Source organism: Neltuma alba, unplaced genomic scaffold, assembly GCF_004799145.2.
Source record: "Neltuma alba isolate B1F8T4 unplaced genomic scaffold, ASM479914v2 tig00002811_pilon, whole genome shotgun sequence".
NCBI lineage: Eukaryota > Viridiplantae > Streptophyta > Magnoliopsida > Fabales > Fabaceae > Neltuma > Neltuma alba.
The window spans coordinates 518,024-532,596 of record NW_021633026.1 but is presented as its reverse complement, the minus strand read 5'-3'; the positions used below and the strand labels follow the sequence as shown (position 1 = coordinate 532,596).

At 28.6% G+C, this 14,573-nt stretch overlaps 1 protein-coding gene across 1 annotated transcript; it reads right to left on the bottom strand.

Moving 5' to 3' along the window:
- Positions 1-645: 645 nt before the first annotated feature.
- LOC114738820 (WAT1-related protein At5g07050-like) lies at positions 646-3,316 on the bottom strand. Its single transcript, XM_028926882.1, has 7 exons — positions 3,087-3,316; positions 2,912-2,974; positions 2,328-2,444; positions 1,962-2,232; positions 1,450-1,611; positions 1,193-1,344; positions 646-916 (listed from the first exon to the last, which is right to left on the bottom strand). The coding sequence occupies exons 1-7, from the start codon at positions 3,293-3,295 to the stop codon at positions 646-648; spliced, it is 1,245 nt and encodes a 414-aa protein (XP_028782715.1). The 5' UTR covers positions 3,296-3,316.
- Between the last annotated feature and the right edge of the window lie 11,257 nt (positions 3,317-14,573).

The following is a 14,573-nucleotide window of genomic DNA, read 5'->3' as shown; positions in this document are numbered from 1 at the left end:
TTGATTTCCTTTTTTTATAGTAGTTCTAATTTTTTTAAAAAGAAGAAGAAGAAGAATGCTCAAATATTGGCCTCCAGCTTGAACTATTATATTAAAATGAAACTAAGATTAAAAGTGAGTTAGATTAAAGTAAAAAAAAAATTAAAGGATACAATTGAAATTGAAATTAAAAATTATAGTAAATTTCATGGATCACATTGAAACCAAATAAATTCAGAGAGAAAATAAAGCCTAAAAATCAGTTTCTCTTTTTTTTTAAAAAAAAAAAATAAAGAGTATGAGATCAGATCTTTCTGCAGATAGAACTATATCTTTGACTTGGGCGAAAACTTGAGCCTTACATTTAGAAAAGAGGCCTAAAAGATAAGACTATAAACTGGAATAAAGGAGTAATATAACAGATACGAATCAAATTCTTAATTTACAATTAACATTGAGATCAATCATCAGCATCTAGAAAAATAACATCAAAGCTAATTAATTAGTGGCAACCGAAATGATGATGGACTTTCAATATATGATTTCCCATCATTCTCAATCAAATTACAAACCTTACAAATCCACTACGAATTACATATCTTAATGATTAAAAAAGGAAAAAAAAAACCAAAAAGCATTATCCTTAATTATGAGGATAGAAAATTCTCAAGCTTTTGCTGCCTCGTCAAATGGTTGGTTTTTAATGGGAGATTCAGGCAAAGGCATGCTAAGAACAACACAGGAGTGATTATTCTCAGATTTTGAATCAGCAGTATTATTAATATTATTATTATTTGGAGCTTTTAGAGGCAATATTGGTGGCATTACAATTTCTTGATGTGTCTCTAGCATTATCACTTTGGCCTCCATACTCTCTTTGTGCTTTCCCCATAGGACTGAGTATAACCCTATCACTATCAACATTGAGCCAATCACCCTGCATTGCATATATAATAATATTGCTTTTGTTAAGAGAAGCCAACTATATATATAAGATGTGCTAATTAAATGAGAAATGATCATTTTTATGTGTGTGAATACTGTATGGAAGAAAGTTACAAAAATACCCCCACATCAATATGTAAATCCCAATTCTAGCGTGAAATCTCTAGGGATCAGTTTGTGATTAAAATTTTGTATGAAATTACATGAATGCCCTTAGTTGTCATTGTCTTAGTTGTTGTTTATGATAAGTGAGAGAATGAATTATTACCCTCCGAGATAGATTTGTTCAGAAAGGATGAAAGAACCCATGATGGCGACAATAATCATCATCAAAGGGCTAAAGGCAGTGGCAAAGACAGGTCCTTTCTTCTTGATCACCAAACCTTGAACATAGTATGATATGCTTGATGTCACAATCCCCTATATATTATAATATCATCAGAATCGTCAATTTAATTAATTAATTAATTATGACTTTAATTTGCAATACTAATAAAAAGAAATTAAAAGATAGAGTGAACTTACAGCATAAGCAGCAGCAAGTAAGTTCATATCCCAACCAATTCTCCACACAGAAGGGTTGTGTTCCATCACAAAGGTCACAACAATGGCCTGAAGAGTGCCTATGAAGCACACCAGAGATGTGAGGCTTAGCTGATGGTTCTTGTATGTCTCCAGAACTTTGGCCTGCACAATCATTCATTCATTATTAAACCAATATGTTACACACACGCGCACACACAAAATTTTCAGTCTTTAGTATAAGACCCAGTTAACTAATTTAAAGAGAATAAAGTTACTAAACTACTTTAAAAGTATTTATATTTATCGTTTTTCTCCGAACTAATTTGCTTCATTTATAAATTGATATGTAATATAATGATACACATAAATATTTTAGAAATATCATATAATATAAGATATAATTAAATAATTTAGTAGTTTTTTTAATCTCCTCAAATTAGTCAATTAGGTCTTATATTAAGGACTGGAGGTAATATATATGTGGAACTTGAAGATAGTATAAGAAGTCTTACTTGAAGAACAAAGAGGGAGGCCCAAGCAAGAGTGGCAATGATGAGGAAGATGGAGCCAATTAACCATTCTCTATCAGAAGTAGAGTTTGCAGAAGAAGAAGAAGAGATTGCAGAGGTTTTGTGAGAAAGCTGATTATGAAGATGTTTGGTCCAAACCATATCCACAATAGGCCCTTTGTATAGTGTCATCAACATGGCTCCACCAACTGTCACTAACGTTCCCACTATCTTCGCTTGGCATCTCACCTTTCTCATATTTATCTTTTCCATCCTGCTTATTTATATATTTATAATCAATATTAACCCAAAAAATATGTATAATTAACATTATTAAGAGAAAAAAGTTGAGAATAATGTTTTATATACCTGCATAATGCTGCCATCACAAAAGTCATTGCAGGAAGCATGTTGCTCATTGCACATGAGAAGGTTGGGGATGTAAATTTCAACCCAGCATAGTAGAAATTTTGATCAATCACAGGCCTGTTCCAAATATATCATTATTAAAACCCACTAATTAAATTTCATGTTAATTAATTCCTAATTAGTTTATTGTTATTTTACTCTAGCAGTAGATCAGTTGATTTTGACCAAGAAAAAAAAATTGTTGAGAGTAAATTATTTTAATTTTAAGAAAAAAATTGTGATGATTCAAATCAATGGGATCAGAGGACAAAATTTTATTAAAAAATGAACGACTTCTATTAAGACAAGTAGAAATCTGAAATAAGAATATTACAATAAAGCAGCACATAACACATCAAGCTGTACAGTAACGACAAAACTAAAGTGGAGATGAGCTTTTGAGGATAAGTAATAATTGTGATATTTATACTTTGGCTATTATATTCTTACTGAAAAGTGAAAACAAAGAAATAAATAGAGAAGAAACAACAAAATATATTTGGAACTTGTAGCTTTTGAGTAAATTATTGAAGATATATACTGACCCAAGGAGAGCAAGTATGAAGATTTGCATGAAAAGTCTGAAAGTAATCCTTGGTTGAGCTTTCCTGGAAAATTATAAACCCACCACAATTAAGTAAACATATATGTGTAATATATACAATAACAACTCTTATCTGATTGAGTCAGATCAGTATCGAAACTCAGGAATGAAATAACCTTTCAAAGAAGAAGGCGAAAGGGGCGATAACAGCAGTGGCAAAAGCATGGCGATAAACAACAAGGACGTAGTGGCTCATGCCCTGGTTAAGAGAAACCTTTGTGATAATGTTCATTCCTGCGTAACCAAACTGCAGAGAGATCATGGCGAAGTAGGGTTTTGAGTTCTCCAGGAACTTTCCACAGCACCCAAGCTTCTCGGAAGCCATTGAAGAAGAAGAAGAAGATGACAGAGAGAAATATATTAGATAGATAGATAGATATAGAGTTATTAGTGGAGATCGAAAGAAAGAAGAAGAAACTAAATGTTGTGTTTCTTCCTAAGGACTATGCTTTGGATGAACCCTATATTTATATCAACCTCACCTCCACTTTGTCTACGTCATATTCAATAATAAAGCCCTCTCTCTCTCTCTCTCTCTCTCTCTCACACACACACACACACACACTCACACACACAATCAATCAACTGGGTGTAGGTCTAGGTCGTGCTACTTGCGTAGTGGTGCTACTTGCTTAAAATGATTTCAAGTATAAATAACAATGATTTTTGGAAATAATTAATTATATGAGATATGAAATTATTTAACAGTTAATATATAATTTAAAGAATTAGTCTTATATATTTCTTGGTGCTTAATTTATAAAACAATGGGTATTAATTCTCATAAAATGTCTCTTTTAATCACTAGCATTCAACACTACTTCTCATGCGATTAATTGAGTGCGTTTAGGAAAAATTATAAATTTAAAAAATAAAATAAATTGATCTCTTACATTAGGACCAAAGCAAATTAAACCTCTATATTATCTCTTACATTTAATATTGAAGGAAGTATTTAATTTTCAAATTAATTAAATCTTAAATTGTCATTCTCTGAAATCATTATTGAGGTAATGACAACTTGCATATAGTTGCGTTAATGGTGACACAATAGGTGCATTTTGGCCCAAAATTTTTTTACAAAACTTGCATGGATCAGATACTCGATGATTTATTACTAAATGCCACAAATTCACTTCAATCAAGTGATGAAAAAGTAATTTAACAAAATTTATGACATATGAGTTTTCTTGCATTATTGCATTTTCGCCCAAAAAAATTCCTATATACTACTTTCAGTTCTTAATATAAGATCTCGTTTGACTTTTATGTTGGTCCTAATTATAAGACCCAATCCACTTTGTCTCCTATATTTGTGTATTTTTTTTCAAAGTAATCCCTTTAATAATAGAAGTTCTAACCAATAAACTTGATTAACAAGAATATTTTAGGAAAGATAACACATTTATTATAAATAACTAATTTAACTTATTTTCTTAATCTTATCAAATTAGTCAACTAGCTCTTATAATTAGGACTGGAAGTAATATATTGCATGCACATTTAATACACTACCTCTGGTCTTAAATATACAATTCATTTTGTAATATAATTTAAATTTTATATTTGGGATTAGATGTAGCATATTCCTATGAATCTCTCGCTCTCGATTCTTGATGAAGAATATTGCAGGATATTGCGGTGTAATTTTTTGATATACTTTATTATTTCTTTTTGGCATATTACATAGCAAATTAACAATAGAGAAAGTGTTATATGATATTTGATTCTAAAGCCACTTCTCTTTAATTTGTAAATAAAAGCTTTATTATGTGTCATGCACTTAACGATAAAGGGATAGCCTTTTTTTCTTAATCAGGTTTCCTTACTTCAAAATGTATGTGTCAGAAGTTTTCCTCTCCATAGAGATTCATATTCTCTCACTTTATGCCATAGATTAGCATTTTGACATAAAACTTCAAAATATATATGTCACAAGTTTTCCTCTTCATAAAGATTCATATTCTCTCACTTTATGCCATAGATTAGCATTTTGACATAAAACGAATTGAAATGAACTTCAATTATTGAACAATATTCTTCTTTATACAATTGAGAGGATAATTTAATTCCCCTTTTATACAACTTGAATTGGATGACTTGTGATCAATATATATCTAAAGATTGTCACTTATTTTTTATATTATTTTTAAAAGATATAGTTAGTTAGTTAATTAATTAACCTGACCCTTTGGTCGCATAATTAACCTGAGCTTTTGTTCCCATTAGTTCATCAATATCCATATCCGATATGTAATCATTAATTCCAATAATTATGCTAATTGTAACAATGATGGAAAGTGTACATTAATTAATAAATTACTAAATAAATGAGCCAGTCACTACTCACCACACATAATGTCTTATACTTACGAAAAGTGTGGATGTGGAAAGTGTTAGCCACAAAAATTATATATTACCCGATCTCCAATATAAGAACTAGTAAACTAATTTAAGTAAATTAAAAAAATTAGTTAAATTAGTTATTTATAATAAATAAGTGTTATCTTTCCTAAAATATCCTTGCTAATAAAGTGTATTGGTTAAAATTACTATTATTACAAGGACTATTTAAAAAAAAGACAAACATGAGAGACATAGTGAATTAGAATATTATATTTGAAACCAAAATAAAAATTAAACAAGTTTTTATATTAAAGATCGAAGGTCGTATGTTCTATCATGTAATTAAAACACAGACATAATTATGTATGTGTTTTAATATACAACTTAATTAATTATAGAGAGATTAATTCACTGTTGAAAAATAAAGTTTATATCACTTCATTATTATAAAATTATTCAAACTGAGTCATTGTTTATTCAAATTGAATCATTGTTCTAATTATAGTCATAATAATTCATTGTTGATCGGGGCCTTGTGATCCAACTAATCAAGCATCTTCCGTGAAATTGCGAATTCTTCAAATCCTCAATGGATCTGTAAGTTATAGCAACAAATTTTATTCTCAAAATGTGTCTATGTAAACTTCCGCTTTTAATTATGAAATTCACACACACACACACACACACACACACACACACACACACACACACACTATGTGTAAAAAGAGAGTGGGATACACGTAGTATAGTAATGGTGATTAGTGAGAATCTGAGTCACTAAAGTGAAGGTGTAGGAAACAAGTATATATTTGAGATCATCCTCACTTCCCAAACACTGTCACTAATTAACAAATAAAATTGAAAGGACGACGACAATATAGATTAATTATTTGAATTTCTGTCTCTATGTGTTAATTTCTTAATTAGTAACCTAGTCTTTTATTGTCTATATGACTTAACGAAAATTTGCAATATTGTCAAGTTTCATGAACTTAACATCAATAACTTGTATATTTTTTGGAGTGGCATTAGTGAAGTTTGAATTCAAATTAAAATATATTTAAAAATAAATAGTTAAGTCATAAAAAAATATCAGTGATTAGTCCAAATTTGAAATGGGTTTGATGTCAATCAAGAGAAAACTTTGCCAAAACGTTTTTTAATCATTTCAGTGTATTAAAATATTATTTTTCAGTAGTAAAAACAATTAAAGTTAAGTTAAATTCTTGAAGTGAAAAGTTGAAGTTGGAATTATATTTAAGTTGGATCCATAAGGTAAATAAGACAGCTTGAAGTGGAGCACCAAAATAAATGGGCATCTAATCATCCCCCAATCATTGAAAATTTCATCACCCGCATGATCAGAAAAGCAAACCCTAATATCTCACATATATAACATAAATTAAATGTCCAGGTAAATCATCACATCACCCAAAAGTCATGTCGAGAACAAACATCAAATTGAAATTAAAAGACAAATTAGGGCAATTCATAGTGGCCTTTTTTAAAAAAGCTAGGGTGGTCCAGTTCTTATGTTTCAGAAATAGCTTCTATTGTTAAGGATTTATAAATAATATAATACTCCTATAATATAATTTATTAAAATGTTGATAATTTTTTAATATAACTATCTAATTGGATGATTCCGAGTCTACGATTTTATGTTTGAGCGGCCAAAACCCTTCCACTAGATCAACATCTGTTAATAAAACTTTGATAATATATATTTTTCTATATCAAGATAAAATATTTTTATTTCTTTCTTTGTTTTTCCGGCAATAATGTTGTTCTATGGCACCACAGTACAATTATATTTTCAAAGTTTGATTTGCTTATTTAAACATTTCGTACTTTTTCATGATACAAAATAAAATAATTTCTATTATAATTTTTCTTTTAAATTAATTACTGAAAATAAAGAATTACAAATAAAATTTGAATCACCTAAATACTATCTAAAAAAAATTCATTTTTATCTCCAAAAACAGCCCTACTATATCACAAGCACTGGAAATTATAACCAATCAATCTCCTAACCTATCAATAATGTTATAAAAAAACATTAGATTATTTTAATATAATGACATATTCATTCTAGCTAGCTTCAGGCCAAAAAAAATTTATTCTAGCTAGCTGAAACTTAAATATTACACAGTCATTTCGTTCATCAAATATGTTAGGATGCAAAAATTAATTGGTAACACCAACTAAAAGCCAGGTCATCAGATAATAAAAGTAGAGTGTGATCTAAAAATTGGTCAAACATTCAAACCTTATTTGTCCCCCTCAAAGCTAATTAAAGCACTGAAACATAATATTGGCATATTGTATAAGAATTTCAAACTACTTATTAAAGGGGTCAAAAAAGAAGTGTGTGAAATAATGAAATTGGAATGTCATGTGCGCGTGTGTGTGTTGTACACATAGAATTGATGTGATACACGCACATATATATGAGCATGATCTATGTGGATAATTTGGAGCCCTATGTGACACCTTCCTCTAGCAAGAAAGCATAGATTCCTTAACTTTTTAATTTTTTGTTTCCATCCATTCTATTTGGCATATTGTTGGCTAAAATTTGTTTTTGTAAGTAGGTGTGTTAAAAGAAAAGTCTCAGATTATTCGAGAAAGTTTCAATATATTATATTGTGTATACCAAGATATTAGCTTAACTAGGCTTATAAAAGAGTTAAGAGGAGGAAAGGGCTTAAACGCACAAGAACGAACCAACGTAGTTAATATTTGGTGATTTCCCTTCCTATACACACAGGTTAAATATGATACCTGACACTTTTCAACTGAGAAATATTTTTGCAAAAACATAAAATTAATTGAATAAACTAGCTTTCCCACAAAATTAAAAAAAGAATAAAATTTAATTTTTCTATCCGTTTTAGTTTTGGATTCGAGCTTCCTCCTCCTTTAATTTGTCCAGTTAAGTTCTCCTATTTTATGCAGGCTGGAAAGTTGTCACTGTGCGGGGCATAATAACTCCTATAGATATATATATATAGAAATTTAGAAATTAATTATTCACAAACAGATTTTTCCATTTGTCTTCCTTAAATTAAATTTCATTCGTGAAATTTATATTTAAAATGTTAACATTAGGGACTTAATCATATTGTGTAATCATGCTAAAGAAAATTCTACTCTAACATTTAAGTGAATTTATTCGATCCACACACACACACACACACAATGTTGCATTTTTTCCCCCAAAATATTCAAGAATACTTTAATTCTCACATGTTGCAGATAGAAAGCACCATAAAAATTTAGTATATGTACACAATAAGTAAAGATCAATTATAAAATAAATGACAATAATAAATATTTAAGATCAAAAGTAAAACATGATAGAGACATCCATTAGCCACATATATCTTCAACATTTTTCCACATATAAAAAAATATAATGTTTTTTTAATTGTAGTAAATTGTGCTTTTTAGCCACTAGTCTATCATATCTTTGTGTTTCTCAATTTTCAAGCACTACTATTTTGTTGGCTTCCTTGGATCCAGTAACAAGCACACTAATTAAAGCTCCTTTAATTTTATCATCAATCCCACTTGGTAATTAGTGGTTATACTTTTTTTCCTTTTGAAGTTTATTTATTATTAGAGGTTTAAATTTTTAAAGTTACATCACATAATATACTACCGCTAATCCTTAATATAAGAGCTAATTTGATATCTAATTTAATTCTAAATATAAAACTCAAATCCACTTTATCTCTCATATTTATTAATTTTTCAAGACAGTTCTTATAGTAGTTGTACATGTTTAAGATTATATTAAATGGTAATTTTAGCTAAGACACATGATTAATAAGAATATTTTGGTGAACACAATACATATTTGTTACAAATAACTAATTTAACTAATTTTTTAATATACTCAAATTAGTCAATTACCTTTTATATTAAATCTCATATATAATATATGCTATTGATGCTCCTGCCATTAAGGTATTGTGCTAACTCATCATGTTCTATCAAAAAAAGTTCTTTTCATTTTTTTGACCCAAAGGTGATTTCTATGTTGGACCTATATAATGTAACACGCAGAAAGACAAGAAATCCAAAAATTTTGGTCAAAGATTCATTTTTCCACCTTTTGCTAAGACATCAAGTGCTGGGGGACATTAATAATTCAAAATATATACATAGCATAGCTTTATAAGTCTTCTTAGGATGACTTTAAGTTGATTTATTACGATATATATATATTGAAGTGCATCTTTAATTTATAGTACTTTTCCGATCCTTAATATAAGACCCATTTAACTAATTTGATTAGATTAACGAAGTTAGGTAAGTTACTTAATTATAAGAAAAATGACACATTTTCCCTAAAATACCATAATCATCTTTTTTAATACTCCCTCTCCCTCTTCTACTTGATTATGGTTGAGGGAGTATCCATAAGGGTAATTTAGAAAAAACTAATAAATATGAGAAATGAGTCTTATATTTAGGATCAAAACCAACTCAATAATTGGGTCCTATATTAAGAACCAGAGGAGTAGTTTGTTTTGATTATTTTCTATTCTTGAGTTAATTTTTTAGTTTTGGTTAATTGATCGATGAATTACTTGTTATTATTGGTGAGTCCCGAATGTTAAATATCAAATTGACATTATATCACAATATTAAATTGAAAGAATGTATGACATATATAAAACAATTATGTAGTATATGCATTTTCCCTTCATTTTTGAAATTACTGAGAATCTGGATTAAATGCAAATAAATGAAAGTTCAATAAAAAGGTGACTATTAGCAATAGGGAAGGAAAAAAAAATTTAAAAAAAAGAAGAAGGAATAGGCACTAAGTTATTGACGCATAAATGACATGGAACATACTGTAATTAATTAGTTTATTCATAGTCACACTCCGTTAAGAGGCTCATTTTAAGAATAAAATTTGGGTGAAATTGTAAATACTTCTATTGAATTTCAAATTGTGTATAAATAATAATTTTGACCTTCTAAACCCATACATTTGTATATAATATGAAAACACTAATAAATCGTATTGTTTATAAGTTATAAAAAGTATACCTTTTTTAATTAAATTCAATACAAATGAAAACTCACGTTAATTCAATAATAAATCTCATAAATTTTTAAGTTTATATAAATGACTTATTTGCTACCATCAATTAATTCATTATTTTAAGATTTTTTGCATAAAAAATAAAATTGAAAAAGATACATTGACATAATCATTGACCTATGTGTTGAGTCGCATGAGCCAATTGATGGTGACTAATGGAGGCTAAGATTTTAAAATAAGTAATTAACAAAATCTTTTCTCTATCCCTATCTCTTTCTCTTTCTCTTTCTCTTTCTTTCTTTTCTTCTTAAATCTTAGCTTACGTTCTTATCCCCAACGTTCCAATTAAAATTATCAAGCAGTCCTTAAAAGCTCGAAAACGATCAAAAGAAGAATATATCTTTTTGGTTAAAGGCAATGACACTAATGTTTTTACAGCAGAATTTTTTTTACAGACTATTGCAGAAACTTCGTAAAAAAGTACGATTGGTGATATTTTTATAAATAAGAAGTAAGACTGTTAATTTCCTAAATCAATGTAAAAAGTAGCTTTTATCACTAGTGTGTCGTGTACTACACTAAATATAGAGCCTTTTTTTTTTTTCTTTTTAACATACTGAGAGCAAAAAGTGAGCTTTCTTCAATTAGGCAATACCAAAGTTAGGATTCACACTCCTTATTCGGAGGTTGAGCGAGTTAAGGAGTTGGACACAACTTATTGAGAGAGCAGGGGAGCACTCCATCTTCCGATTCTATTTATAAATTTTAAATTTAAAGAAAAGCAGGGTTTATTTTGTAAGTTTTAATTTGATATTTGTCTTAACATTTAATACACTTTTTAAATTTTATTCTTAATTATTTATTCTCTCTCATTTGCCATAATCTCTCTTATCATATTTTTTCACACATTCTCTTTCATTCCTTTTCTCATTTATTATAAAAGTATATTTGGAAACAAAAGTATATTTCTAACCTATTTATTACTTTTAACTAATTATTTATTATCAGTGAATTAGTTAATTTTAACTTATAACAAGGAACAAAAGGAGTACATCTTAAATTAGTCGGTCAAGAGCTCCAAGAGGTCTGGTGGTAGAAGCCAAGGATTAGTTGCCCAGCCTTTAAATTATGGGTGAACTGCCTGACTCTTCTCCTAAAACTTTATCCCAAAAAAAAAAAAGAAGAAGAGAAGTGTTAGCATCCACAGTATAATTAGGAGGAAGTATTATTTAAACATGAGACGTTTACTAGATTATGGTAAATATATCTGGCAAAAAAAAAAAGGATTACGGTAAATATATTAATAACAGCATAACCGAACGACGTAAATTTAGGATAAACTACTAAGCTTTTTTTTTTTAAATAGAATTTTAGTTTCTGAGTGATAGAATTTCTCACTGTTTGAAGCAAAATAAAAAAAAAAGCTTTTTTTTTAAATAAACAACATAAATTTAAGATAAGCTGCATTCTCAATTCTCATACACTATTTTCTACTAACTGACATTAAAGTTCACGATGGATGACGTAAAAAGTGCCTATAATAGGGCACACATCTCATATAGTTACATTGTACGAGCATCGAAAAGAAATTGTTGTTCCTAGATTTCAAGAAATTCAAGAAGCTTAGACATGAGGATAACCAAATCTCGATCGGTGAAGTTATCAGCATGCTCAATCACCATCAAACTTAATTAAACAACTATTTAAAGAAAAAGTGTAGTTAAGATTACAAATTTTTTTCTTGTTATATATTAATAAATTACCACTACAGCTCTTTTTAATTGTCACTTGTAAAAAGGGATTTTAATCTTTTTTATCTGTCATTTATATTCCTTTTAATGCATTATTTATAATTCTGCTCCTGTTAATTAAGAGAACCAGTTTCGGTGCTCATCACTTTAATGAGTACCTTAAACTCATCAGATTTGGACCGTCTATATCTGATTTGAACAGTCTAAATTTAAAATATTTAATTAATTATTTTTAAATAAAAAAACTATTTTTTTGAAAGAATGATAGTTAAGAAATCATCACTATTTTAAATTCTATATATATTAAAATAATTGTTTTGAATAAATAAAAATAAAAAATCAAATCTGGACCATCCAAATAAGATATGAATGATTCAGATCTGATAAGTTTATGATGCTCATCAAAGGGATGAGCACTGAAACTAGTTCCTTAATTAAGGGAGACAAATGTAAAGGTGAAAAGAGAGGGGATGTGTGAGAAAAAAATATACTAACTATTTCATAAGCATAAAAGTAAAAGATTTTATGTATTTAATGATCTTTTTAATATGTGAGAAATTATTATACTCCTCCGGTCCTAATTATAAGACCCAATTGACTTATTTGAGGAGATTAAGGAAGTAAGTTAAGTTGGTTATTTATAATAAATAAGTGTTGTCATTCCTAAAATATCCTTGCTAATTAAGTATATTGGCTAAAACTATCATTATTAAAAGGATTATCTTGAAAAAAAATGCATAAATATAAGAGACAAAATGGATTGGGGTCTTATAATTAGGACTAAATAAAAAGTCAAATGGGGTCTTATAATAAGGACCGGAGGAGTAAGTGACAATTAAAAAGAATCAAAACTTAACTAATATTGGATCTCACCTGGTTCACACAGTTGGACCTTCTTCTTCAAGCCCAACTTAGATAGAGAGATAGAGAGGCCCCCATCCTCTTGTGATTCTTCTTTTTCTGGTTCAATGAACTTGGACGTATAAACATGTTTAGTATGCTGAAAATTTGGTGAAGAAAAAGAAAAATCATGATTTTCTATGAGCAGCGCGCGCGTTTGGCTTCTGCAATCACCTAGCACAAACCATTGTGGGCTTATCTAGGAGGGTTTAAAAAATTTCTTATAAACACGTTTTATATAAATCAAAATATAATTCTTTTTATATACTTGTTTTGTATTCCGTATATTACTATTAAAAAACTTCTTATAAATTATTTATAAGCTATTACAAACAGACACTGTAATTTTTTTTTCTTTTTTTCCTCCAAAAATTGGGTGAAGAAAAAGCTAATTCAGACAAACTTTTATTTCAAACAAGTCTTTAGATTGTGTTTCACGCTTTCGAAAGCAGGTTTGGAGCATGGAAGGTGACTAGGTGATTTTGACTTTTTTTGGATAGAAGCTGAATTTTTTGAGAGTGATATATTGGTCATTTCATATATGAAATTAACGAGTTAAATTCTTTTACTACCATACTTAACATGCCTTTTTAAGTTTTAACTTTATTTCCATTTTCATTTCTAGTTCCAATTAAAAAAACAAAGACTTCCCATATATCAAACGGGCCACATTACTTTCCATCCATTAAATTTTTTAAATAAAATTTTAATTATTTGATCGATATAAATTAAACAATTAAGAAACGACAGATGTGAGTTAAATCAACAGTACTTCCCCGCACGGGAGCACGTGCACGGGGCCACATGAACGGTGCCTAATTCTTCCCCCCTAGACAAAAGAGACGTGAAGGCGAAAGCGGAAGCCAAAAACAGACGTGAAGGTGAGTCTTAAAACATGTTAGGTATAACCACAGTGGTTGGTATTATTTTTAACTTTTATATATATATGTATATATATTTATAATATACTTCCTCCAGTCCTATACATGAGTTATACTAATTTTGTAAATACGTTAATTTTTTTGTAAGTTACACTTCGTCTATGTTTTAAATTTTAATTTGCGTGTTCCTATCACATGCCTGTGTATTAATTATCCTATCTCATTTTTTTATTCGTTCTCTCTCGCTCACACTTTTCATAAATAAAGGTATGTTTGAAAAAAAAAGTTACATTTCTTATCTATTTATTAATTTTAACTAATTATTTTTATTTACGTAATTCATATTTTTATCTTATATATAGAACCAAGGGGAGTATATTTATTTCTCTAAGGTGTGTTGTGCCATTTTCAACGCATCATCCTCTATATAAGTTATTTGTATGAAACAAGTTTGATCTCAAATATAAGTTAACTAGAGATTATTAATAACCATTTTTTAATTTTATTTCTATCTAATTTTTGCTGGAAAGAGAGAAAAAAATTAAAAAGAGAGATGATAATGATTTGTAAATGTAAAAAGAGAAAAATTTATTGGGAGCAAATTTAAAAAGTTGTATTAATTTAATACATGTTTAATTTGTTACAAGTCACTTATAATAA

Bases quoted from the DNA above. Each gene is read 5' to 3' on its own strand.
- LOC114738820 (XM_028926882.1), bottom strand. From the start codon at position 3,295: ATGGCTTCCGAGAAGCTTGGGTGCTGTGGAAAGTTCCTGGAGAACTCA. The intron at 1,612-1,961 runs GTAAGACTTCTT...ATGATTGTGCAG, and splicing joins CCTCCCTCTTTGTTCTTCAA to GCCAAAGTTCTGGAGACATA. The intron at 1,345-1,449 runs GTAAGTTCACTC...TATAATATATAG, and splicing joins TACTTGCTGCTGCTTATGCT to GGGATTGTGACATCAAGCAT.